This window comes from Simochromis diagramma, unplaced genomic scaffold, assembly GCF_900408965.1.
Source record: "Simochromis diagramma unplaced genomic scaffold, fSimDia1.1 OVJJ01000529.1, whole genome shotgun sequence".
Lineage (NCBI taxonomy): Eukaryota > Metazoa > Chordata > Actinopteri > Cichliformes > Cichlidae > Simochromis > Simochromis diagramma.
The window spans coordinates 7,150-34,561 of NW_024387351.1; the positions used below are offsets into that span (position 1 = coordinate 7,150).

General features: G+C 41.1%; 1 protein-coding gene across 6 annotated transcripts; it reads left to right on the forward strand.

Annotated features, from left to right (window-relative positions):
• Window positions 1–4,840: 4,840 nt before the first annotated feature.
• LOC120718521 (interferon-induced very large GTPase 1-like) lies at window positions 4,841–23,570 on the forward strand. Of its 6 annotated transcripts, XM_040007045.1 has the most exons (8): window positions 4,872–4,907; window positions 6,919–7,010; window positions 7,110–7,384; window positions 7,510–7,548; window positions 16,036–16,067; window positions 16,149–18,671; window positions 22,663–22,729; window positions 22,883–23,570. In XM_040007045.1, exons 3-8 carry the CDS (start codon window positions 7,300–7,302, stop codon window positions 23,017–23,019), a joined length of 2,883 nt encoding a protein of 960 aa, XP_039862979.1. In that variant the 5' UTR covers window positions 4,872–4,907; window positions 6,919–7,010; window positions 7,110–7,299; the 3' UTR covers window positions 23,020–23,570. The 6 variants fall into 6 exon arrangements, with proteins under 6 accessions (XP_039862981.1, XP_039862982.1, XP_039862980.1 ...); XM_040007047.1 differs by lacking the exon at window positions 6,919–7,010 and having other exon boundaries at window positions 4,841–4,907; window positions 7,284–7,384; XM_040007048.1 differs by lacking the exon at window positions 6,919–7,010 and having other exon boundaries at window positions 4,841–4,907; window positions 7,284–7,384; window positions 7,513–7,548.
• Window positions 23,571–27,412: the final 3,842 nt, after the last annotated feature.

Sequence of the window (27,412 nt, forward strand, 5' to 3'; positions counted from 1 at the left end):
GGCCACTTTCCAGGCCGCTGGCTGGACATCATCGCCGTCGTGGGTGGCCTCCTGAACTGTGTCGTCGTGGCCGTCTGCACGGGCAGCCCCCAGAACTGCTTCAACTACACCGCCGCCGTTACCGTCCACGCGGTTGGCCCCCCAGAACTGTTTCCACGTCGCCGCCCCTGAACAGTGTCGTCACCACCTTCTTCCACATGGCTGGCCTCTGGACCTGTTCTGTTATGAAATTCTGTGCTGTCCGCCCCCTGAGCAGCCCCCTGAACTGTGTTTTGAATTGCTGTCATGAGCTCCAGTGTGGGTTATAGACATCTTGTTTATTTATTTCCTGGGGCCCTTGTTTTTCTTTGCTCCCCCCCCCCCGGGTGGGCGGTGAACCTCCCCACCGCCCACCCGTGGTTGGTCATCTGTTTTTGTTTTGGGCTGTCTGGAGCCAGTCCTTGGAGGATCGGTTCTGTCATGATGTCATGATGTTATAATATAACATGATTTTTTTTCACCCAATAAAGGAATATTTAATATATCAGTCTACTCTTCATTTTATCAAAAACAGTTATCCTAGCTCATAAATTTTCTTTTGACACATGTATAATGCCAACATATTAAAAGAACAATATTTGTCTCTTATGTATAATACATCGCTGTAAAAGATGCTTGTGTTTGAGTGAAGATATAAAGTGATAGGAAATATAAATAAATGCAGTTTGAATCTTTCCTGAAGCTCAGTATTTGAAACAGAGTTCAAACTCACTACTGTAATAAATAATAATTAATATAATAATAAATAATATATCTGCCATATTATATTTACATTACCAAAGTGAGATGGCACTAGTCTCATGTGCAACATTAACTAATTGTTATTTACTAGCTAATCTTAAAATTACAGTTAGATAGAGAAATGAACGCCAATCATGTTTTTACAGTCCCGTTGTCTCAGCCTCAGATATTCGACAAATCAAAACATCTCATATAAAAACAAACCAACAAAAAACATTTTTTACCTTCATTTCTGTCAAACAATGCTGTATGAAACGTTTCTCCAGGTTAGTATCATGGTTGCTAGGCAACCTGAGCAGCGTGACGAAGGCTAGACCGTACCATTTCACAAGCATTGCACTTCCGGCCCTCTCTCACTCTCACGTACCCAGAGTACCTGGCCCACGTAGACCGCGAAAGCCGCGTACTCCGAAGTGTGTGGCCCCTGAATTGGGACAGAGCTAATGTGTCTGCTCGTGAGTCTGCCTGTAAAGTTGAGTCAGTGTACTTCCTTTTTTACTTTGGTAGTCTTTGGTCTATGTGCGTAATCTTCTATTTGCTCTCCCCCATCTCATCTGTGTAACCAGTGTCAGGCGTGTCTCCAAGCTTTTTTTCCCCTTGGTCCTGTTCACCTCTTGTATTTAGTGTCTGCCTCTTCTGTTGTCTCCCTCATACCTCTGTGTGTTCTGGTCACCTGCCCAGGTTATTTTGTACTCCTCAGTTTAGTTTAGGTTTTTCAGTGTCCAGCAAGAAAGCTGTTTGGCCCTGTGCTGAGCTCGGCGGACCACATTCACACAGTGGAGTTTCTGTGTCAGGAGTGGTTTGTCCTCACCATTGAAGAATACAAGGAGGAGCTAGCTCTCCATTTACAGTGCATGATTTCTGGAATTCACTGGTTATTCGTTACTCTACACCAGGGGTCGGCAACCTTTCTGATGATGTGTGCCATCTAAAGTTTCCTCAGAAGTCAATGTGGTTTTCTCCAGAAGTCTGGTAATGAACTAATCATTTGATGGAGGTGTGTTGAAACAGGGTGCTATCTAAAACCTGCAGGACACTGGCCCTTGAGGCCTGGAGTTCGACACCCCTGCTCTATATTAACAGTTACACACTATATAGAACAACTTTATAGAATTATATTTGTTCACAAATGTTGGCAATCAGCAAATAGTTATCAGCTATTTTGAAACAAAAAAAGACTTTTTATCCATAACAGCAAATGAACTGTACAACAGAAAATGCAAATGCTATTTATGGTCTCCTCAAATTAATGATAAGAAAAAATAAAATAAACTGGGCCAACATGGCATGTTGTTTGTTAATACAGGGATACACATGTTAATGTGATCTATGGTCTCCCACTCAGAGACACAGGTCTCCCAGTGTCCAGCATTCAGATGGCTACCTGGGGACACTCTTCGTGTGAGAGAAAATCTGCTCACACAGAAATGTAGAGCCAAGTACTATCAATAATGCCTCTGCAATGTTCTGAAGACAGTTAAACCTGTCAGGTAGTGATGTCCAGCAGGTGAAAATGCAGCTCCATGAACACGCACAGCTGTGGATTCCAGCTGCGTTTGTAGTTCTGCAAACTTTGACCCCCACAGAGTCAAGCCTTTCAGTTCAATCAGCTGCATTTCGATGTCCTCTGTGTCCAGCCAGTTAATGCGAGACAAATCCAGCACCTCATTAAAGCTTTCTGGTTTGATCAGTAAAGAAAACATTGGGCCATACACCTGAAAGGCCCAAAAATGCATAGTGAATTCTGTCTCGAGTCTACGGAGGTATCCATGTATTTCTGCGGTCCTGATGCTGCGCTGAGCGGACAGCTCCTGAAGCATATGAAGTGTCAGAATGTGGAAATTTCAACATCGCTTGTAAAAACTACCAGCTAGCAACATCCCTCTCAGCAGTAGGCTAAGTGATTTTTAGCCAATTACAAGTTGAATCTGGTAGTTGGGGTTGTCAGCTAAGATACCGTCATTAAGAAGCGGCACAACTAATGTGTCTATGCGAGCTAATTTGCAATGTGCACCGCTGGCCCGGCCATTTACTTTTTAAAGCACCTTCTCAGATTAATTCACTGCATGTCGTGCCCAGGGCTGGACTGGGACAAAAAAATCGGCCCGGGCATTTTCACTAGAGACCGGCCCCCCAGGTATTATAGGAAAAGCCATAAAGCCTTTGAATGAAAACAAACACTGTTGTGACAGTGATGTACACTGTCTTGTTGGTATATGTATGATTTCTATACATTTTACATCAGATGAAAACTTTGGATGTAAGATTCAGATAGTTATTTATTAAAAACGAGACATTTTAAATGAGAATAAGAAAGAAAAGTATTTCTTTGTGCCCCCCTCTCCCTGTTAATGCCTTACCTGGCAAAACTTTGCTAGACCCGCCCCTGCAGAGTTACCAGCTGTCAGCTACAAAGGATCCTGGTGTAATATGTATCTCAGAAACAGTTTATAACTTCCCTTCAACTCATTCATGTCACCTAAAAGGTAAACCTGTTTCTCCATCACCTGTTCAGCTCTGATGTTTCAGTAAGGACATCTCCTGGTTTCATCTTCATGTTTCCCTCTCACCACATATCCAAACCGACATCATGACCAGCAGCTTTACAGCTGTGGCTCAAACATCAGCTGATACTAGAAATTAATATTAAATAAATTCTAAGAACAGCTGATCAAGCTTAAACGTGCTGCTGTTGTTTAGCACGACTTCCGCTGGTTTCCTCTTTCTGGTGCAAAGTGGGCGATAAACAAACAAGAGACAGGACTTGTGTCAGAAAAGCCGATCAGCTGATCATTGATCCATTTCATGATTGAAGTAGCAACAAGAGAGGGAGGGGAGTGAATGAGAGAAGAAAAAACAGCTGACAGCGTAAAGACGCAGAATAACTCCAGCTTTGTGTCTTTTTCCATTCTAGCTGATGTACGGGATAAACTGCGTTCCTTTTCACCTCAATACAAGACACGTAATATTTTCTCTGAATACACGACGATTCCGTTTTATACGGGACGGTTGGAAACTCTACTAACTAACCTTAGTAAAATAAAGTTCACAATCAGTAACATCATAGCACCCACCCAGCTGTATAGAATGGAAATATCACCTCTGATGTCCGAGCAGGAATAAATGCAGCCTGGTTAAAATGGGAACAGGTTTAAAAGGCTAGAACATTAACAGTATTATATTAAAAAAAAGTTTTATAATATGGTTAAAAAGGTAAAATGTTAAATACATTAAAAACAGTTCATTTACAAACAAAAAAAATTCAAATAAAAAACAAAGAACAACACAAACACAAAAATCAAGTAAGTACTGAGGACCAGATGGCCTCAGGAGGTTGGACCATCGTCCGCTACGGGAAAAGGCAGAATCTGTCCTGTAACCAGCAGGGTGGGTTTCCTTCCTTCTGAAGGAAACCCACCCTGCAGTTTATTTTTTTGATGATGATGAGGCTGGATGGATGGCGGTCTGCTAGGGGATACGCCTGTGTCATCCTGGGCGGTCCAACATCCAGCAGCACCAGTGGGTCACCGGGGGGATTGACCGTGCACATCCTCCTGCCTTCAAAAGAGGGGGGTGTGGAGTCACTCTTTATTCCCTAAGACCCTAAAATAATCAGGTCCAACATAAACCGTTCTGACTGCTGTTTATAAAGAAACAATCACTCCACTATCAGCAGTAGAAGACTCAGTACTGAAAAAAAAACGCACAAATGATGCCAAAAACAAACTGATTCTGACTCACCCATAGTCCTCTGGTAGCAGTTAAAATGTTAAACAGTGCCCTATGACACACAAGAAGAGAGTGAGGAGATAACTGTAAGTCCACTCAGTCACACAAACACACACACACACACACACACACACACACTCTTTCACACACTCTCGCTCATGCACACACTTGCACAAACAATTACACTCACAAACACTCTTACTCACACACACACTGAAAGTGAAAGTAAACAGTGCTGCTGAGAAGTACAGGATTTACTGTAAATCACGTGGTAGACGTGTGTGGGGGTGGAGTCGTGTTTATTTATTTAAAGAGATAATTTGAGTAACTTTGAACAGAAGAAGATCAGCGGTCAGGAAACTGCAAAGGTAGAAGAGGATAGCTTCTGAAGGCTGCAGGTAAATCTTTCTGTCCTCACCATAAACTGCTGTACTGGCTGTATATGAACGTTCATGCTGTCAGATCATATCTATCTGCAGAGATCTGCTCATTTAAAGCTATTGTGTTACTGATTAGCTCTTTAGAGGGCAGTAAAACAGTTATTAGTCCTCACCAAAAGGTGTCGTGTCATGTTTTTTTTTTTTAAGAGAGAAGACAAAAAAACTGACAGTATCTTTTTTCTTCAATTTATTAAACAGTTAAAGAGAACGAGAGCGAGAGTGCTCTCTCACGCTCTGTTTGTGTCTAGGTTTTTTGTTACCGGTCTACTTTCAACACTCTATTCTATAAACACACATTTGTGAAGTAAAAGGCATAAATGTCTGATAAAATATCATGAAGTAATTGTGAAACATAAAATAATGAGGTATATATAGAAAAGATAAAAAAAAAAATTCTAACAGGCTCTACAACACCCATCAGTATGACTGGTTTGTAGTTTTAATACTTCCTAAATCATATATCTACATTTTCTATCTTCTACCACTGATGAACTAGATGGGGAATTTGAGTGTACCTGCACAAACCTGTTCATTCTGTTTACCACTTTAAATTCTGCTTCTGATTTAGGAAACGCACACACAGACATTAATTGGTGACAGTCGCAGTTCAAAAGCTGTCTGCTCAATTTAACCAAACATCGTTGCATTATTTTGCACAAAATAGGCAAACAAGTCTCATGTTTAATCAGCTCAGATAGCTGTGCTGCTGATGCTTGTCTTCACCTCAGAATTTAAAATGAATAGACAGAAAGGAAAATAAGGTCACCAATTTTATTAATGAACCACCCTAAATTAATACGTTTCCACCAGGCTGGTAAGCACTCCTTATTTCAGAAACAAGAACAGAATCTCATTCAAAAAATAAGCATCATTTTTGTAATTCAGTAAAAAAGATGGATCTCTCTCCATAGCCATCTCATTGTTTTGTTTTGAGTTTCATTGTATTTTGATACTACTGATATTTGTGTCCTAGTTTTATTTTCACATATCTAGCACAGTTCTACGATAACTAGGTTGCTGTTTTTGTCCGTTGTTTTGTTTATTCTTTTCTGTATTCTCCCCTGTTCTAAGTCTCCTTGCTTCATATCTCTGTTGTTCTTGTTGTCAAGTTCATGGCATGTTTGCGTCTCGTCATGTTTCCTGTTTATGTTGAAAGTCTTGTTTCCATGTTCTTTGTGCTTAATTTACACTTCCACTGTGGCATCATAATGTTCATACTAGTCAGCTTTTTACTCAGGTGTCTCCACTTCCCCTTATCACCTAGTAAGTATTTAAGTCCTCTGTCTTCCTCTGTTCAGTGTTGTGTCGTCTGTTTTCCATCCCACTTTTCAAGTTAAATATTCTTCAGGATTCTGTGCAGTTCATGTTTCCTATTCATGCTGTTTAATTCTTAGTTCTTTCATGCACCCACGCGAAGATGCTCTGTGCTGGTCATGTTCATGTTGGTTTATTCATGCCATGTGGTTCATAGTTTTTCATGCACCTGCACAGAGTCCTATTCACAGTAGTCATAGTAACTCCATTTAGCCATTTCTAGTGTTTTTCCAGTTTAGGTTTTACTTTAACCATAGCCTCTGTTCCTGTTATGTTTTGCCTTCACACATGTTATCAGCCCAAATAAAGGATCTCCTTTAGTTAAAACTCAGTCCTGTCTCCTCGCCTCTCTCTGCTCCTGGGTCCTCAACATCCCCGCGTCCTAAAGGACACAGGCCTTTAGGACGCGGGGACTCACCCCGTCAGGTCCAGCAAATTTGCCTGAGGTGAGTCTTCTCATTTGTCCTGAACCTGGTCACGAGTGAAAGTGACAAGTGGGGAGGGGTTTCAGGACTTTTACAGGAGGCATGTGGTGAAAGAGGAAGAGAGAGTGGTGTGGCTGTGGATTGCAGGCTGACTACGGGTATGTCCGCTATGGCTTCCTCTGACCAGCTCTTAATACATCTAGTGGTCACAGGCTCCCTTTTCACAATAGGCACATAGCTGGGGGTGAGGTGAGGTTATGGTCTGACCTACCCAGTGGGGGGAGGTAGGAGGGACTGTATGCGTCCTTGACATTAGCACATGGTAAGTACTCTCCAATCATGTGACTACTTACTGGGCCATGCCCTGTTCGTAAATTTGCAAAGGGTAATAAACTGTTCAGTAAATGTTGTTGCCGCTCAGATGGGAGCAGGAACAGGTACAGGCACCTGTCGGGCACCCACTGCTCCCACCGTGAGTACGGGTGTGGAGGCAGGCTGCGTCCTGGCTGGGTCAGCCTTGGGATCGGCACAGGTGGTGGAGGAGTCCAGACGTCAGCCAGTGTTTTCTTTACTCCCATATGAACCCTTTGTAAAGACAAGGAGCAGATGAGATGGAGCTCAAAAACACCACAACAGCAGAAGGTGGAGAACAGCCTAAAATCAAACCTCAGATCCCACCTTTGGAATCTTACAAAGGTAATGTAAAGTAACATATCATTGATCCACGAATGAAATGTTGCTATTAACCAAACACTGATTATTAACCAAACATTTATTATTAAAAAGACATTGATCCTGTGTTTTCTTTTTCTTTCTTCAAAAAGTTGCAGTAAATGGGAACAAGGAAAACTCCAACCAAGGTAAGACAGTCTTGCCTGATTAGCTCTAAAATATATTTACATGATTATGTGGACGCAATCTATATATATATATATATATATATATATAATTGTACATATTGTGTCTGTGTGCTGGAAACTCTGAATTGTTGTTATTGTTGTTTTTTTTTTATTTGAGTGCTGATGCAAAGGTTTGGACACATTGGTCGATCAAGTTTATTACTATTTTTACTGACATCTAAAAAAACAAATCAAATCAAATCAGATCACTTTTACTGTTACACCACATGTGCAGGTACACTGGTACAGCACATGCGAGTGGAATTCTTGTGTGTGAGCTTCACAAGCAACAGAGGTGTGCAAAATAGAATAACATAAGAACAAGCAAAATATAAGAATGGGTAAATCTGAGAATTATAAGAATAAATATATGTATAAATATAAAAGTGTGTGCATTACTGAATATGTATACTGTGTGTGTGTGTGTGTGTGTGTGTGTGTGTGTGTACATGTACATGTACATGTACATAAAATAAAAATTAAATATATAAACGTCAGCAGTTGGAAATGTGCAAAACAAGTGGTATTTATATACAGTATGGAGTGCATAATGTTGAAGTTCCGATAAGTGAAGGTGAGGTGTCTAAGAAATGTTCAGCAGTCTGATGGCCTGGTGGAAAAAGCTGTCTCTCAGTCTGTTGGTTCAGGACAGGATACTACAGTATCTCCTGCCTGATGGAAGTAGTCTGAACAGTTTATGGCTGGGGTGACTGGAGTCTTTGATGATCCTTACCACTTTCCTCAGGCACTGCTTTCTGTAGATGTCCTGGAGGGAGGGAAACTCACCTCCAATTATCCTTTTAGCACACCACACCACTCTCTGGAGAGCTTTGCGGTTGTAAACGGTGTTGTTGCCATACCAGGTGGTGATGCATCCAGTGAGGATATGCTCAACGGCACAGTGGTAGAAGGTCCTGAGGATGCGGGTGCTAATGCCAGATTTTTTCAGTCTCCTGAGAAAGAAGAGGCGCTGCTGCGCTTTCTTCACTGTTTTGTTTATGTGTACTGACTATGTGAGATCCTCCGCCAGGTGTACACCAAGGAACCGGAAGCTGCTCACTCTCTCCACAGCAGCTCCGTTGATGGTGATGGGTGTGTGTGCTTCTCTGCACCTCTGGAAGTCCACTATCAACTCCTTTGTCTTTGCAACGTTGAGGTTAAGATGGTTGTCTCGGCACCGTTGGGTCAGGGCGCTGACCTACTCCTGTAAGCCATCTCATCACCTTTGGTGATAAGACCCACCACTGTAGTGTCATCTGCAAACTTCACAATGATGTTGGAGTTGCTAGTGGCCGTGCAGTCGTAGGTGTAGAGTGAGTACAGGAGAGGGCTCAGTACACCAGTGTTCAATGTGACGGGCGACGAGGTGATGCTGCCCAGTCTGAGCACTTGGCGTCTGTCAGACAGGAAGTGAAAGATCCAGCTGCAGAGGGAGCTGCTCAGTCCTAGATCCTGCAGTTTCCTGTCCAGCTTCGAGGGAACGATGGTATCGAATGCTCTACAAACAGCATTCTCACATACGTGTCTCTCTTCTCCAGGTGCAAGAGGTCAGTATGAAGTGTCAGGGCTACGGCATCATCAGTGGACCTGTTGTGGCAGTATGCAAACTGTAGAGGGTCCAGTGAGTCTGGTAGTGCAGAGCAGATGAAGTCTCTGACCAACCGCTCGAAGCATTTGCTCATGATGGGGGCCAGGGCTACCGGTCGTCAGTCGTTTAGTGATGAGATGGTCGAGGATTTGGGTACAGGGACGATGGTGGCCATTTTGAAGCAGGGTGGGACTGCAGACAGAGAGAGGGGAAGGTAGAAGACGTGTGTAAACACTTCAGCCAGCTGTGCTGCGCATGACTTGAGGACGCGGCCGGGGATCCAGTCCGGATGGGTAGCTTGCGTGTGTTCACCTTCCTGAAGCACTTCCGCTCATCCTCCTCAGACACAGTGTGCACACTGATGTCATCCGTGGTGCGCACACTGTTCGGTCCCGAGCAGTAGCTTTGGGTGCGTTCACTTTCTTGAAGCACTTTCACACATCCTCCTCAGACACATTGTGCAGACTGATGACATTGGCACACTGTCCGGTCTCGTCATGTTCACTGTGTCGGATCTAGCATATAATACAATTAGATCCTGGCACAGAGAGGCCGTTGTCTGCAGTGTGCTGGTTTTCCCTCTAAAGTCTGCAATTGTGTTTAGTCCCTGCCACATACTTCGAGGATTGTCCAATTGATCTTCCACCCTGTCTCTGTACTCATGTCTGGCTGGTTTGATCATCTTCCGGAGTTGGTAATGTGCGTGTTTGCAGTCCGATGTGTTCGTGGAGGCAAAAGGAGTATTTCCTGCTTCCAGTACCATTCGAACATCACTGTGATCCACGGTTTTTGATCTGGGTAGACTTGGGTAGACTGTTTGGGATGGGACGGCATCTTCCACGCATTTTCTGATAAATCCGCAGACTGAATCTGTGTACTCATTGATGTCATCAGCAGCCATGCGAAACATTTCCCAGTCCACATGATCAAATTAGTCCCGCAACATGGACTCTGATTGATCCCTCTAACGGTGCACCACCCTCAGGGATGGAGCCTCCTGTTTTAGCTTTTGCTTGTAGGTGGACAGAAGCAGATGATCTGATTGGCTGAATGGGGCAAGGGGGGGGCTTTGTACGTATCCCGGAAGGAGGTGTAACAGTGATCAAGTAGCCGGTCTCCACGAGTCTTGAAATTAATGTGTTGGTGGAGTTTTGGTGAAACTTTCTTCAGGTTTCCTTTGTTAAAAGTCCGTGGTCGTAATAAACGCCGCCTCTGGGTGCGCAGTTTCCTCACTGCTAATCATGCTGTACAGTTCCCTGAAGTCTCAGTCAGTGTCGGCTTGTGGGGAAATGTAAATAGCCATAATGATCACTGCTTTAAGTTCCCTTAGTAGCCAGAATGGCCGGCACTTAATCATCAGGTACTCCAGGGCCGGTGAGCAGAAGGATTTGACCGGGTGCACATTTGTATAATCAAACCAGCTGTTGTTGATTGTGAGACACACACCACCGCCTCTGCTTTTCCCAGTTAGCTCCTGTGACCTGTCCGCACGGTGCACGGAGAACACTGGCGGAGTCTGGTACCTTGTCCGATGGTATGGTCAGGTTTCTGTGAGGCAGATCATGCAGCAGTCCCACATCTCTCACTGGAATGAGATCCGTGCCTGAAGCTCGCACAGCTTGTTCTCCAGAGACTGCACATTAGCCAGTAATAAACTGGGGAGCGATGGTCTCTTAGTGTGCCGTCTCATTTGAACCAGAATGCTGGATCTTCTCCCTCTGGGTCAGCGTTTGCAGTCTCCATGTCCAGTAAAGTTTGGCGGTCGTACACAAGGAGACATGCTACTCGTGATAAAATAGAGAAAAAGTAGAATTAAAACACAAAAAAAAGCTGTAGCTTGGGGGAGCTCGCGATGAGGCTGCCATACTCTTCGCCATACTCTGCGCATCTTGGGGCCCACTATAAACAATCCCCTTTCACTCAACTGCAGAGAGTGTCAAGTGAAGGCTGTGTGCAGGCAGGAGTGGTGGTAAGGAGGACCCACAGTGCAGACACTTGGAGGCAAAATGTAAACTCAAAATGTAAACCAGCTTTAAAGCTGAACTCAAAAGTTACAAAAATAAAAATTACAAAACAAACTCACGCTGGCAGACAGCACACACAGTATGAGATGAGTGTAGATCGCGACAGGGACAGAGGAAAACACAGCACTTAAACAACTTCAGACCTATCCACTGATATAAAGTTTTTCATAATTTTTGTAATATTTGTTAGGTTTTTATGGCTTTATTGTCATAAAAACCCCTGTTTTTTGGGGGGTAAAAAACCATAATATACAATATTTTCAAAAAATTAGTTGCAAATGGAAATATTTGGCATGAGGTTATTAGAGCCTTGAATGTGTAAATAATTCATAACAGAATTGATTTGGATGAATTATTATTTTTGGAGCAATAAGAGTTTTTGCAATATACATCCATTGGTATCCCTCGGGACCCAAAGGGGTCCCCATCCAAAAGGTGATATAGCAATATCATATATGAATTAATTTTTCATTTTTTTTTCCACATCAGATCTTTTAGACAACTTCAGACCTAACCACAGATATAAAGTTTTTCATAATTTTGTAAATATTTTTTATGTTTTTATGGCTTTATTGTCATAAAGACCCCTGTTTATTTTTTTTTGGGGGGGGGGAACCCATAATATCCAATATTTTCAAAAGATTAGTTGCAACTGGAAATATTTGGCATGAGGTTATTAGAGCCTTGAATAGGTAAATAATTCATAACAACATTGATTTGGATGCATTATTATTTTTGGAACAATAACACTTTATTGCAAAAAAAACAAACTGAACTGACCTGAACAAACTCAACAACAAACTAAACAAAGATGTAATTTACATTATCATACATAGCATGAACCACAAGATGCGCGTCTGTGCATTTCGTGGCATCTGTGCAGAAATCACTAGTAAGACAAGGCTGCAAACTATTCTCACAGACTTCAAAGATGCACCTAAATTTTTAAAAAACAGATCATCCTCTATCTTATTGTACAGAGGATGATCTTTTTCTGTCTCTCCCTCCTGTTCTGTTCCTGTGCCACTGGGAAACTGAACTGACCTGAGCAAACTCAACAACAAACTGAACAAAGATGTAATTTACATTTTATAGCATGAACCTCTAGATGGTTGGATTTTGCAGACAGGGCATATCCTACCTTTTGCAGCAGTTATGGTAATAATGCGCTGTTTGCACGATGAGCACAGCTTCCAAGCCTGCCCTAAATTGACCGTGCGCTTCGTGTTGTGCGTACGCGCGTCTGTGCATTTCGTGGCATCTGTGCAGAAATGACTCGTAAGACAAGGCTGCAAACTATTCTCACAGACTTCAAGTGTGCACTTGAATCCAAGAACATAGAAAAGGATCTCTCTCTGTCTCTCCCCCAGCTCTGCTGACTTGCCACTGAGAGAGTAACAACTGCCCCTCCCCCCTCTGCTCTGCAAACAGGTGGCTGTTTTTGCACCCCTCCCCCCTCTGCTCTGCAAACACGTGGCTGCTTTTGCACCCCTCCCCTCCCTTGCTCAGAGCCAACAAGAGGCTCGTTTGCTAAGTGGAGTAACACAACACTGACAGAGGTTCAGAGAAAGGAAAAAAAAAACGGAGCAGGCTGCCGTTGTTCACTTCAAGAAGACGGCTCTATAGGCCGTTTTGTTTGCGACCGACACACACACACGCACACACACACACAGTATAAATATATTCTCAATCACATTCACACCACTCTCTTATATCAGTTCCACTACATCGAGACTATTTTATGGTGGTCAGCTGTTTTATTGTCATGTATTTTGCATAGTAAGATAACCATGTCCTGCATTCAAAACCACTGAAAATGTCTATGGTGGTGCTGTACCTAATATAGTGCTCATTAGATGCATAACCTATTTTTCCTTTATTTTGAAGGCTGAGGCTTAGATCCATTAGGTATTCACGAGAAAAGCATTATCACATGTCAGGATTACAGTATATCGAAAATATGTGATTATAATGGGAGTCAATGGGACCCAAAATGGTACGATAACCACAGGAGGTAACACTTATGTGAATCTCCTTTAATATACACAACACCATAGAGGGGATCAATGAATTTTAAAAATAATGCTAAAATGCACCTCCTGGCCAAGTTTCATGCAACTAGTCTTTAAAATGACTGATATATTGAGAATCAAAAATCCAAAGGGACCCAAAAGGGGCACAAATAATTTGTGTGCCTTCTTATTTGATGCAGAACACAAATTGTTCTGTAAATAGATTTAAATGGTTATACAAAAAACGCCTGAGGCCTTGGCTGCATTTTTAGGTAAATAGTACCATGTAACTTTGTTTGCAAAACTTGTGCATAATTTTTAGAAATGTACAATTTCTGTTTGCATTTCTAGTTATGAAAATGATTCTTTAAACATGTTTGTGGGTTTTAAAGCAAAAAATATGAATTTTCTCTACTCAGATTTTGAATTTTTTGTCTGAATTTAGATCAACTGTGTTAATATAGTATGCCAAAATGAAAAAAAAAATGATTCAAATATCAGATATTTGAGGTTGTGCTGAAAACAATGATACCAAACAAGGCAAGATAAACAGTTTTTAAAGGTGAAATATAGAGGTAAAATCAAAAGTAGTCAAAAACAGCCAATTATACCCTGGACCCCAGAAGGTTAAAGATAAATAAATGAGTATAAAATATGTAAATGAAGACAAGGGAGGTATGCAGTTGTCAATGTAAAAGGATGTACAAAGGAGCTTAATGTGCAAAAGAACTTATGCATATTGCATTTGAGGTAGGTCAGCTGGTCAGGAGTCTGATAGCAGTTGGGAAGAAGGAGTTGTTGAGTCTGGACGTTCTGGATTTCACACTTCTAAACCTTTGTCCCGAGGGCAGAAGTGTGAGCCTTCTTGACCAGCTGTGTAGTGTTCAGTGTCCAGGTGAGGTCCTCACTGATGTGAATGCCCAGGTACCTAAAGCTGCTCACCCTCTCTACTTCACTCTCCCGAATAAACAGCGGCTGGTGAGGCCTCCTCTTCTTTTTCCTCATGTCCACTATCATCTCCTTTTTTTTATTTGTGTTGAGGGTGAGGTTGTTGTCCTCACACCATGACACCAGACCGGCCGCCTCTCTCCTGTAAGCTGTTTTGTCCCCTCCAGTGATGCGACCAATCACTGCAGTGTCATCCGCGAACTTCCGTATGATGTTGTCTTTGTTGGAGGCGACACAGTCGTGAGTGTACAAGGTTTAGAGGATGGGGCTGAGGACGCAACCCTTTGGAACTCCAGTGTTTGTGGTAATGCTGGCTGAGGTCCTGTTGCCAATCCTGACAGATTGAGGCCTGCGAGTCAAAAAGTTCTGTAGGGTGGGGTGCAGGCCGAATGACAGTTTGTGGATGAGTTTGTGAGGGATGACTGTGTTGAAGGCAGAGCTATAATCAAAGAGAACCCTGATGTAGGATTCATAGGAAGAGGTGGGAGAGTGAATAGTGAAGTGCAGCAGCGATGGCGTCTGACACGAACCTGTTGGGCCGGTAGACATACTGCAGGAGTCCAAAGTGTCTAGAATATTGCTCTTACTGTAGGCCAGCACCACTCTCTCAAAACACTTTGCAATGACTGGAGTGAATGCAACTGTTCTGTAGTCATTAAGGCAGGTTGCTGGGCTTTTCTTGTGGGGAGGGATGATAGTTGTGGTTTTCAAGCATGTGGGAATGATGCTCTGACTAAGGGAAAGGTTAAAGATGGAGGTGAAAACATCAGCCAGCTCGTTAGTGCATGCTCTAAGGGCCTGTCCAGGGATGTTGTCTGGTCCTGCTGCCTTGGGAGGTTGATCTTCCTCAGGACCTTGTGCACTTGGTCTATTGAGACCGCTGGCGGGTCAGGTAATCTGGGGGTTCTGGAAGGTGTTGGAGGTCTGGAGGGTGTGGGAGGTCTGGGAGGTCCGGGGGGTCTCAAAGCGGGTGTAAAATAGGTTGAGATCATCCGGCAGACCGCCTGCGGAGCTGATGGTGTTGGTGGTGGCCCTATATTCTGTGATGTACTGCAGGCCTGGCAACAAACACCTGGGGTCAGCAGAAGAATAGAAGCCATCCAGCTTCTCTCTGAACTGCCTCTTAGCCGCTATAATGGCTTTCCTCAGTCCGTACGTCGCAGTTTTGTACTCCGTCTCATTGCCTGATCTGAATGCAAGAGAGCGAGTAAGCAGCATGTGTCGTACCTGACTGTTGATCCAAGGCTTCTGGTCGGGGAACTTTCTGATTTGTCTGGTGAGCACAATGTTTCCAACGCAGGTGCTGATGTACCCAGTCACATATTCAGCATAGTCCTTTATTTTGACAGAACAGTTCTCCTTAGTGGCTGCAGTTTGAAACACATCCCAATCTGTTTGAGCAAAACAGTCCTGCAGGATGCTCTCAGTCTCTGGGGTCCAGAGTTTAACAGGTCTGGTGAGAGGGTTTGATTGTTTCAGTTTCTGTCTGTAAGCCGGGTACATGAACAGAAAGATGTGGTGAGAATGTCCAAAGTGGGGGCATTGTGCAGCCCTATATGAACCGTGTATGTTGCTGTAAACATCATCCAGGGTGTTCTTGTTGTGGGTAGGAATGGCCACATGTTTGTGATATTTGGAGAGTACAGTCCGGAAGTTGCACTTATTGAAGTCACTAGCGACAATAAAGGCAGCGTCAAAACTACTTCTCTCTAATGCACTGATAACTTCACGGACTTTGCCGAGCGCTGCTGCGGAGTCAGCTCGCGGCAGGATGTAAACAACGGCCAAAGATAGACTGAGTTATTAATTTCACCTGTTGTTGTTCCTGTTCCGCCAGTCACATTATCTGTCTTTCTGCTTCACTTTTATCTTGCAGGTCCCTCAGATGATGACATGAGTGGAAAGAGGGTAAGTCCACAAGCTCTTAAAAGCTATTTCTATGTTATTACTTGTTAAAACACTTTGTATTTATTTGTTTTTTTCCTGCAGTCAGTGGAGTTTCTAGATGAAATCACCAATAAGGGACCGTGTCAAAGGCAAACTGAGACTCTGTTTGCTAGACTTCACCTTCAGGATAAACTTCAACAGAAGCTATCACCAAAAGATTTTCTTCACCTTTGTCCATCTGTGACACAGCACCATGTCGCATCTGAGAAAAATCTGGCTTACATGTTTATCCACAGGCTGATGATGTTGGACTACAGAGCCAGATATATTTCTGTGAGACCAGACAGTCCTGAGGGGACAGACCCAAAGTCTAGTCCAGTGACTGACATCAGTGACTGGGACACTTTTTTGAGCACCATTGTAGACACTCATCAAAAAGAACAGACACGTGTGCATCCAATGGATGTTCAGATGGCAGTATTTCACTGTTCGGACAGCTTCCTTAAACAGATGATTGTTACAAAGCTCTCTCAGTGTCAGTATGCCTTACCTTTGCTTGTTCCTGACCCAGTCACAAAGGAGATTGAGTGTCCTCTATGGACTTTCAGACAAATAACAAAAACCTGGATGGTGAGTCAGATCAAAGATGGCGCATGCATCATCACCATGAAGAGTAGTCCAGTCTGCAAAGCCCAGACACCGTTGGTGTCATTTTTCCGCCTGGGTTCTCTGTCAGTGTCTAAATCTCAGCTGATTAACGCTTTGATCAACGACAGTCACAACACCTTCTTCCACAGAAACTGCCCAGGAAGCACAAGGTCTCGCCATCTGATGGATGGTGTGGCAGAGATTGCCTGGTACTGCCCTGCTGGAAAACCCACTGATGCCTTCAGTGACTGCATTGCATTTTGTAATCTTCATGGTGATGCTCTGCAGGTTAAAAAACAGCGTGGCATATTGATTGAAAAGTCCTCAATCAACATTTTTCTTGTTGAATCTTTCCAAAAAGATGAAGAAAGCAGATCACTTATTTTAGAACTCTTAGAGTCTCATAAGCCTCTTATTTGTATCATTGAAGATTACAGCTGTGATATTGTAAGAGCAAAAAAGATGAATTACAAAATAGGTCTGAAAGGTAGAACTCAGCCAGATGTATCCGAACAACTGAAAAAAATTATTAGAGAAGTTTTATCTTCTGCAGATGGACCCAGCTCGCAACCATTGTTCCAACTTGAATCTATGGATTCAGTCTCTGGAATTACAGTAGATGAACATGGGGTAGCCTGTAAGAGAGGCAGATCTGCTGCTTTGGAAATAATGGAGCTGATTACAAAAGAGAACACTGATATCTCAAAGATCAATCATCTCAGAGGAGACTCTGAAAAGGAGAAAAGTGAAAAGCAGCAGAAAACAATGGAAAAAAGTCAGAAACAATGTGATGCTTCTTGCAGTAAACTGATGGAGCTGTTCATTCAAACTCATTCACCCACAGAAAGAGAGTATTTCCTGAAATGGACTAAGATCTTGTTGGATGACCACTCCACAGAGAATTTTTCTTCTGTTCTTCATAGTCTTGATGAAAATTATTTGGAGGTATTACCTATAGGGAATAAACATGACAAATCAGATCTTTCATTCAAGAGCCAAACTGAGATGGAAGACATATCCAAAAAAGTGCATTCTGAATCCTTCAGGTTGGAGCACATGTTCAGAGAAATGGGAAATATCTGTGACTGTTGTGAATACCCTGACTTGACTGCAGAGCTGATGATATCAGGACACCCAGTGAAGCTGATAGATGGAGATGCAGGTCACCTGCCTTTAAAAGGGATTTCCAGTCTCTTAGAGAATGTCATCCAGAAACTGGGGGACAAGAGAGTTTTTGTGTTGTCTGTTTTTGGACTAGAAAGCCCAGGGAGGGGTGGAAGACCATCCATGCTGAACACCATGTTGGGACTGCAGTCTGCAGTTGGTGCTGCTGGCAGATGCACAAAGGGTGCCTTCATGCAGCTGCTCAAAGTCTCAGAGGTGATGAAGAAAGACTTTGGGCCTGACTATGTTCTAGTGGTTCACACTGAAGGACTGCAGGCTTTTGAATTAGAAGATAGCACAACTCCCCACCACAGCAATAAACTGGCAACATTTCTTGTTGGTCTGGGAAACATGATGTTGATTAACATAATTGGAGATGATCTATTGATGATACAAATCATTCTTCTTGTTCAGGCTTTGATGAGGATGAAGAAAGTTCAACTTTCTCCCAGATGTCTGTTTGTTCACCAAAATGTTACAGATGTACCAGCAGAGAACAACATGAATGAAAGAAAACTCCTACAGAAAAAACTGGACCAAATAACCAAACTCGTCAAAACGGAGGTTTTTGATGCAGAGTGCTTCACTGATGTCCCTCAATTTGATAAACAGATAGACGTGAAATATTGTGAGCACCTGTGGGAGGGCACCCCGCCCATGGCTCCTCCAAATCCAGGTTACAGTGAGAGCCTCCAAGAAGTGAAGAACACCATCTGTAAAGCTTCTCAGTCTGCTCATATCACTCTGTCACAGCTTATAATTAAAATCAAGGATGTGTGGAATGCCCTTCTGAATGAATCTGACAAGGCAGAGGTAAGTTATTCTTTCTATAGAAAGCAGCAAAAACTAATAAGAAATGTGGTCAAGTATTGATTAGTAAGTAACTAAAACTACAAAAAGTGTGACTAACTAGGAAATGTTTATCTTGCCAAGTTGTGCTTTGCTAATGGATAATTATTGATTGCTGGCCTATATTACTGCTTGCTTTGGTGATCTATTTGTAATGTTCTCACCTTTTTCACAATTGGAATGAAAAAGGAATCGAAATGCTGCTCTTACTGGTTTATTTTCCAAACACAGGTCATTTAAACCATTTTTGGGGGATACACCCAAAAATGACCGATATGTTTTCAAAGTTAGTCACCTACAGGGAGCAGGAGACAACTGCAATATAATTTAATTGGACTGAATATAAAATAAAATAAATCTTTATACATCCACATCAACTATATAAAATTCTTATTGTGAAACGAGCTTCCAGCTGGTTTCACAATGAGCATAAAGTTAAAGCATATAGTAAGGGCTGGATCTGGTGACCCTGAGTCCTACCTTAGTTATGCTGAAATAGGTCTAGGCTGCTGGGGGATTCCCATGATCCATTGAGTGTTTATTCTTCACTCACTATGTGTTTACATGATATCCTGATGACACCCAGTTTGTGCTCCAGCGGATGATGAGAGTCAAAACTTAATGTGGTGGTTTATGTGTGTGAGTTGGTTTACGGTACATATCTGCTTTTAAATGTCCCTCATTACTGATGGAAATCTCACAGTCTAATATGCCTAACCTTTCAAAGCCACTTTTCATGCCCTCCCAGGTGAATTTGAATAGTTGATCCACCGAGTTACTGTGGTCAGTGAATTCTAATAGGTACTGAGATTTGATTTTCACCCAGGTGTCATCCACATACCTGAACCAATGACTTAGTGGTGTTCCAGGGTAGGATAGCAAAGCCCTCTTTTCCACTTCTTCCATGTACAAATTGGCCACGATGGGTAAAACTGGGGAACGCATAGCACACCCATGTTTCTCCCTGTAGTACTGACCCTTGTATGGGAAAGAAGAAGAATTAAGACAGTTCCCAAAGCAAACTAACTTGTTCTGTGCTGAGAGTGGTCCTGTTACTGAGGTTGGGGTCATCCTGTAATTTCTTACAAACTACCTCCAACGCTTTAGTGACTGGAACACAAGTCAAGAGAGATTTAACATCGATATCATCAATCTAGTGTGCTGAGTTACAGTGTGCAGCATTGTGCAAAACTTCCTTGGACATTGGCTGCTTTGTTTCTCATCTTATGTCCAGTACTTGTACCTAACCATTTTCAGAAAAGGTAAAAAAAAATCCAGCAAAGACATTCAGCTCATCTATCTACCATTCACTTAATACAAAGAAAATTATCATCAGAGTTTGAGCCGTCATGCAATAACATCTTGAATCATCTGATTGGCAGCATCTTCATGTTTTAGCATGACAATGATCCAAAAATACGCTGCCAGCACAGTAAAACCATGCCTTGACAGAAACACAGAGTGGAACACAATCAGTCATAGAGAACCAGGATCAGCAACAGAAGCCATCAAGAAGCCATCTGAGGGATGGGAGGTTTGGGGGTGAAAGGAGGAAGACAGGACAAAGAAATGCTGTGGGAAAGAGCCAGAGATTAATAATAACTAATAATTAAATGAAGAGACTTGTATAAACACATTGTGAGTAAAGAAGAAATACTCAATGCATCATGGGAATCTGCCAGCAGCTTACACCTATTGCAGCATAACCAAACGGAGGATTCAGGGTCACCTGTTCCAGCCCTAACAGGGTATCACTCACATGGTTAAAGTCTGGTGAGCTGCATGTCACCAAAGTTGACCTTGTGTTTAAATGGTATGCTGTGTGAATTAAAAATTAAAATACGCAGTGTCAAGTTTTACCGTGAACACTGTGCTAAGTGTTGAATACATATACATCTGTTTTTCTTTTTAACTTATTTGTCTGCTTAATAACATAAATAATGATTAATAGTTCTGTGTAGGACGTAAAATCCCAATTCCTTGAATCTGGGGAAAGTAAAAACATTTGTAAATCTCTTTAACCCCTATCTTATTCACAACAGAAAAAAAAAACATATGGAATTTTCAATCTGAGAAAAATAACTTTAAGAACTATATGAGTGCATTTCAAAGTTGATGGTAGTGTGTATGCAATATGTCACCAGCAGGAAAACTATTTAATGATGCTTTAACCCTTTAAGACCGGTAGGGTGGGCACACTCCATTTTTCGTAAGTATATTTTAATCCCTGTAGAATCCCTGTAGAACTGCAACCACATGAGCTAGCACAACATTTTTTTATTCTGCATATGAAACCAGAGGAGCTGTAATTACAACTTATACCATCAGCTTGTTCTAAGTCACGGTTTCCTTCCACATATATAGCTTTTCAAAAATTGCATAAAAGGAATTGAAGTAACAAAAACATAATATTCCAGAAAAAGAAACGCTTTGACGATCCGATCAGCTGTTCATAGCTGTTTCCTATGTTGGAAAAGATGTCAGCATGAACTATTGCATGTCCGCCATTACCTGCCTGAAACCGGAAGTGATGTCATTTTAGCAGAAAATTGAGTTTTTGGTTTGTTTGTTTTTTAACTTCAAGACCTTAGAAGCCTATACTGGTGTTTTAAAAATCATGTTTGAATTTATGCTTTTCTGTATAGTTTCTGGGATGCTTAGAACTCAAAGTACACTGTTGGAAATAGTTTATTTTGATGCACATGCTGTTTTTTTTTTGCAAATTTGCATTATAATACATATTTTTGTTTTTCCTGCAGTATATAAACATTGGTATATTTTAAAAATTAAACTATGAAGACACTCAAAATAAATTTCCTGTGGTTGAAAACTATTTTGGGCAACTTCTTTGTATTTACAGTTTTGAGGGATAAACCTTTTAAATTTCTCTAACTAGAAATATATGTAAAAAACAAAAATGATATTCAATTTTTTTGTAGCTTATTGCACGTTTTTGCAATTTATGTAGTTACCATGGACTTAATGCATACATATTATCAAAATTTGGGCTATAACGGTTGTATTGATGTATAGCAACTTGAAATGCTCCCAAAAATGGCATTACAGTATGTAAATATATATAGATAAGCTCTGGCGGACTTGGTTCTGTTGTAGGTCTTAAAGGTTTAATTAACGTCCTTTTAGTTTGCCTTATACAATCCCTTCTGATGTTAGGTTAGTTTTAATTTTGTAACACTTAAAGTAAGCCATACCAGTGCAGGCCAGCTTGAGTTACCTATCAGAGTTCAGCAGGTTATGTCCAATAATGTTGTTAAAACCTGCAGTCAGCTGAGACAGAAGAAGTCACTTGGATGAGTGATAAAAACCGTTCTCCCACTGACAATGCTACGTCCAGATGAGCAGAATCAACCTTTTGGGATTTTCTTACCTGGATGACTGAGCATGAATCAAGACATTGTTAAAAATCATTACCATATTTTCATTAGCAAAGTCAGAAACATTTTAAACCACATTCAATAAAGTGCACACAGCAGGTGCTACAGGAGGAGAAAAAAGGAAAAAATTTTGAAAAAAATGTACTTTTGAAAATATTGAAAATTGAAGGGATTTCAGTACATGTAAATACAAATTTTATATTGAAAGTTTACTGGTATTATCTATATAACAGTTTCCTTATATCTTCAAACAAATTAGTTCATGTCCAGCTGCCCTAAATAACATTCAAATCCTTTATCACAAACTTTGATCTTAATGTAACAACTTTTACATCCAAAGTTTTGTTATCAGAAATATTTGAGACTAAAACTGACCTACAGTTTGGACTCCTGAGTAAGAAGGAGCAGCAAAGTTTAGCATCACGACTCTCAAACACAATCAAACTTTACCCATAAAATGATGAAATGAAAACACTCCACTAAACTATCAGCACTGTTACAACTTGCTTCTGTTTGTTTCTGAATTCATGTTCACATTTTCATGTTTTTTTTAAATGCAGATGCCAGAAGAAGTGATTGAAGTCCTCGAAAACTTAAGGCCTATGGTAACACGAGATTGTTTTCAGTGTATGTACAGCTATACTTATTCGAGGAGTTCAAAAACAAACATTTTTTTTCTATTTATGCTTATTTTTGTATTTTTATTTTTTACAAATACTGTTATTATGTGTACATCATTTATTATGTGAAATTTTGTGACTGTGCGTGTTTTCTTTGTAGATGCTGAAGATTCGTTGAAGAAGAAGTCAGTTAACCAGAATGAAGTAACGAAGCTGTGCAGTAATTTTGTGGAACAACTACAACAAGCATACAAAGGTGAGTTTGAAGCTAACATTAACATGTTAGTACAACTATAAAGAAAGTATTATTGTTACTATTAAACTATCAAATTACTATTAAAGTTTTACTTTTGAAATGTTGAGCACATGCACAGGATGGCACCGTGTTTCACTTACATTGTGAGAAGATTATCTGTTAAACTGCTTCTGTGAGAAAAACTTCAACAGATCAGAGGCGTCATCATTTGTAGCATAAAAATTGATCTTATGTTAAAAAATTTAAATAAAAATACAAGATGCAGTCAGGATTTAATGAAAAGAAAGTTATCTAATTTGGCTTATTTGCAAAAGTATCTAATAAACCTCTCTGATAGCCAATGAACATCCTAACCCTAAGCCTTCAGTTAGTAGTAGCTAGTAGGTAGAGTGTTCGCCCCATGACTGGAAGGTTGGGGTCAAAACCACTGAACGGCTACCCTGGGGTATCCTTGAGCAAGGTACCGTATCTACACACTGCTCCCCAGGCACTGGATTATTAGCTGCCCTCTGCTTCACTGAGTGAATGAGTTAAATGCATACAGGGAGTGCAGAATTATTAAGCAAGTTGTATTTTTGAGGAATAATGTTATTATTGAACAACAAACATGTTCTCAATGAACCCAAAAAAACTCATTAATATCAAAGCTGAATGTTTTTGGAAGTAGTTTTTAGTTTGTTTTTAGTTTTAGCTATTTTAGGGGGATATCTGTGTGTGCAGGTGACTATTACTGTGCATAATTATTAGGCAACTTAACAAAAAACAAATATATACCCATTTCAATTATTTATTTTTACCAGTGAAACCAATATAACATCTCCACATTCACAAATAATACATTTCTGACATTCAAAAACAAAACAAAAACAAATCAGCGACCAATATAGCCACCTTTCTTTGCAAGGACACCATTCCTTATGTCATAATCACAAACTAGTAAACAATTTAAAAAAATACTAAAAAGAACTGCTTCACTGAGTGCAGAGGCCCTGCATATACAACCACCACCATCAGTCTGGTCCACTCCACACAAGCTTATGACAGTAATGCAACACTTCCCCATTTATCAACCGCCAGTAAACAGCAAGAAGAAAAAGTAGTGAAAATAAAAATAAACTTTGAAAACTCTGTCTTTAAAAACATATTAAAACACCATGAGGCTAAGAGTCTAACAAATCTATAACATTATTATTTTTAATCAGTTAAACAAGCAGACTGACCATCACATGTTTATAGGATGACCCTCCATGATAAACATTTACGTTTATGAACATCTTTAACCAGCATGATTAATTACAACACACAGTACGTAAGCAGTTTTCAATCAATCTGTCTTTCTTTGTGATTAATAAATGCTGATAATTTGATTTTATATGTTTATGCTTTTTTTCTTGGTGTTGGATGTTCTCCAAATCATTCAAAACTATGAAATTGGGACCATTCCAACCATCCATATTTACTGTGTTCGTATAGCTCCTTTTGTATTTCTTCAACAGACTGTTCGTTTTTGTCACACTGCAGTAATCCCTGCTGAGTGTCATGGTAGAGAACATCAACCTGCAGTTTGACATTTGGACCCAGTTTAGCCCTGTTTCTTCTTCCAGTTGAGTACTTGACATCTCTGGTATGATGCATCAGCACCAGAATGACGGGCTTATTACTCGATGACACTAAAAGACAAAAAAGATTTTAAAAAATCAAGTTTGTGTTTATATTTCTTGGAACTTGGAATGAGTTGAAAACATCATTCCACTTAAACACAGACATGTATTACATGTTGAGTTCATTTTACAGCCTAATTGTCATGATCAGAACTTCATTAAGCAGCAATAACAATATCCTAAAAAGGAGGTGGGCTTCCAGACTGACGAAGACATGGACCCCTAAGGAACAAAAAGAAGAACATCTGTAGCAGCAGAAGTCAATTTGGCAGACAGAAGTAAATCTTTCACTGTCCACTATGAACATGGTTCCCACAAGAAACTATGCCATCATACTGTTTAACTCCTCGCTGGAGGTTAGAGGGAGAGGAAACAGGGGGACAAAAGACGGTCGGAACAACTAAGCTGTAGTGTCCTTTTCACTGTGCATTATTTATTTATTTATTTATTTATTTTATATTCAGTAGTGCAATAGACTCACAAGACTTAAAATTTGCAATTCTGTGGTATTTCTATTCCTATTTATCCATTTTACATACTCTGTATTTATATATGTCCCTGTATTTATATGTGTATATGTATATATGCTATATTTCTGCACACATTCTGCAACTTCTGTCGGTGCTGTGCTACTGGAAACTTAATTTCCCAGAGAAACCCACCCAAGGGATAAATAAAGTTTCATCTAATCTAATCTAATCTAACCTAATCTAAAATCTCATTATTACCTTCCTCTCTTGTCAGTGCTGCTGCCACATCTGACACAATACGAGACGTGATTGGACAGAAGACCATGATGATGTCACATTCCTCCAAGCTAGTTTTCTGAACGTCCATTGATGGTTGGTTCACTTCCAGTATGGATGCATCAACGCCAAAGGTCCGACCAGTACAAACAGTGTAGACCCGGACTGTGGGTCGAAACCATGAACGTGATGAGGATGATTTCTGATTTTTTCCTAAAAAAATAAATAGAAGTTGATGATTTCTGATAATTCATCACTGTTTAACCTGACCTCTGACCCTGGACATTGCAGGGACTTTGAGGCTTTTAAAAAAAAATATTCTGTATCAGATACTTTGCTCTTTTTTCAACATTTGTATTTGTATATTTTCTTTGTCAATGTTTTAGAGCACCTTCTCCATGTTTTTCCGGCGTCCTCCTTCTCTGTCCAATACCCCTATATTAATCTTATTCCTGTTTTTCACCGCAATTGAGTAATATTTCCTCTGCTTTGAGTTTCATTTTAATTTCCCACTTGTGTCTTTGATTATTATCATTTACATCATCATTCCTTCTGTTTGGCCAAGATTTATCAGGTTTGAGAATGGGGGGCCATGCAAACTCCACACAGAAAGGCCCCGGCCAGATGGTGGAGTGGAACCTTTTTGCTATGAGGCAGCAGTGCTAACTATGACGCTGTGTCTAATTTACCTTGTTACCCTCACATGTGCAAATAATAGTGCCGTCTTCCCGTTCCATCTTTGGCTCAGAGTTTGTTAACTTGCCCTTTTTATTTTATTTTTATTTTTAAACCCTTAAAGTCCCTCACGTAGGAAACTTTGTACTCTTATAGGGAGTACAGAATTATTAGGCAAATGAGTATTTTGTCCACATCATCCTCTTCATGCATGTTGTCTTACTCCAAGCTGTATAGGCTCGAAAGCCTACTACCAATTAAGCATATTAGGTGATGTGCATCTCTGTAATGAGAAGGGGTGTGGTCTAATGACATCAACACCCTATATCAGGTGTGCATAATTATTAGGCAACGTCCTTTCCTTTGGCAAAATGGGTCAAAAGAAGGACTTGACAGGCTCAGAAAAGTCAAAAATAGTGAGATATCTTGCAGAGGGATGCAGCAGTCTCAAAATTGCAAAGCTTCTGAAGCGTGATCATCGAATAATCAAGCGTTTCATTCAAAATAGTCAACAGGGTCGCAAGAAGCGTGTGGAAAAACCAAGGCGCAAAATAACTGCCCATGAACTGAGAAAAGTCAAGCGTGCAGCTGCCAAGATGCCACTTGCCACCAGTTTGGCCATATTTCAGAGCTGCAACATCACTGGAGTGCCCAAAAGCACAAGGTGTGCAATACTCAGAGACATGGCCAAGGTAAGAAAGGCTGAAAGACGACCACCACTGAACAAGACACACAAGCTGAAACGTCAAGACTGGGCCAAGAAATATCTCAAGACTGATTTTTCTAAGGTTTTATGGACTGATGAAATGAGAGTGAGTCTTGATGGGCCAGATGGATGGGCCCGTGGCTGGATTGGTAAAGGGCAGAGAGCTCCAGTCCGACTCAGACGCCAGCAAGGTGGAGGTGGAGTACTGGTTTGGGCTGGTATCATCAAAGATGAGCTTGTGGGGCCTTTTCGGGTTGAGGATGGAGTCAAGCTCAACTCCCAGTCCTACTGCCAGTTTCTGGAAGACACCTTCTTCAAGCAGTGGTACAGGAAGAAGTCTGCATCCTTCAAGAAAAACATGATTTTCATGCAGGACAATGCTCCATCACACGCGTCCAAGTACTCCACAGCGTGGCTGGCAAGAAAGGGTATAAAAGAAGAAAAACTAATGACATGGCCACCTTGTTCACCTGATCTGAACCCCATTGAGAACCTGTGGTCCATCATCAAATGTGAGATTTACAAGGAGGGAAAACAGTACACCTCTCTGAACAGTGTCTGGGAGGCTGTGGTTGCTGCTGCACGCAATGTTGATGGTGAAGAGATCAAAACACTGACAGAATCCATGGATGGCAGGCTTTCTGAG

What these genes read in the sequence shown, in the direction of transcription:
- LOC120718521 (XM_040007047.1), top strand. Translation starts at nt 7,300, where the DNA reads ATGGAGCTCAAAAACACCACAACAGCAGAAGGTGGAGAACAGCCTAAA. An exon ending in ACCTTTGGAATCTTACAAAG is followed by an intron (nt 7,385 to 7,509) that starts GTAATGTAAAGT and finishes TCTTTCTTCAAA; the next exon opens with AAGTTGCAGTAAATGGGAAC. An exon ending in ATGAATCTGACAAGGCAGAG is followed by an intron (nt 18,672 to 22,662) that starts GTAAGTTATTCT and finishes TTTTAAATGCAG; the next exon opens with ATGCCAGAAGAAGTGATTGA.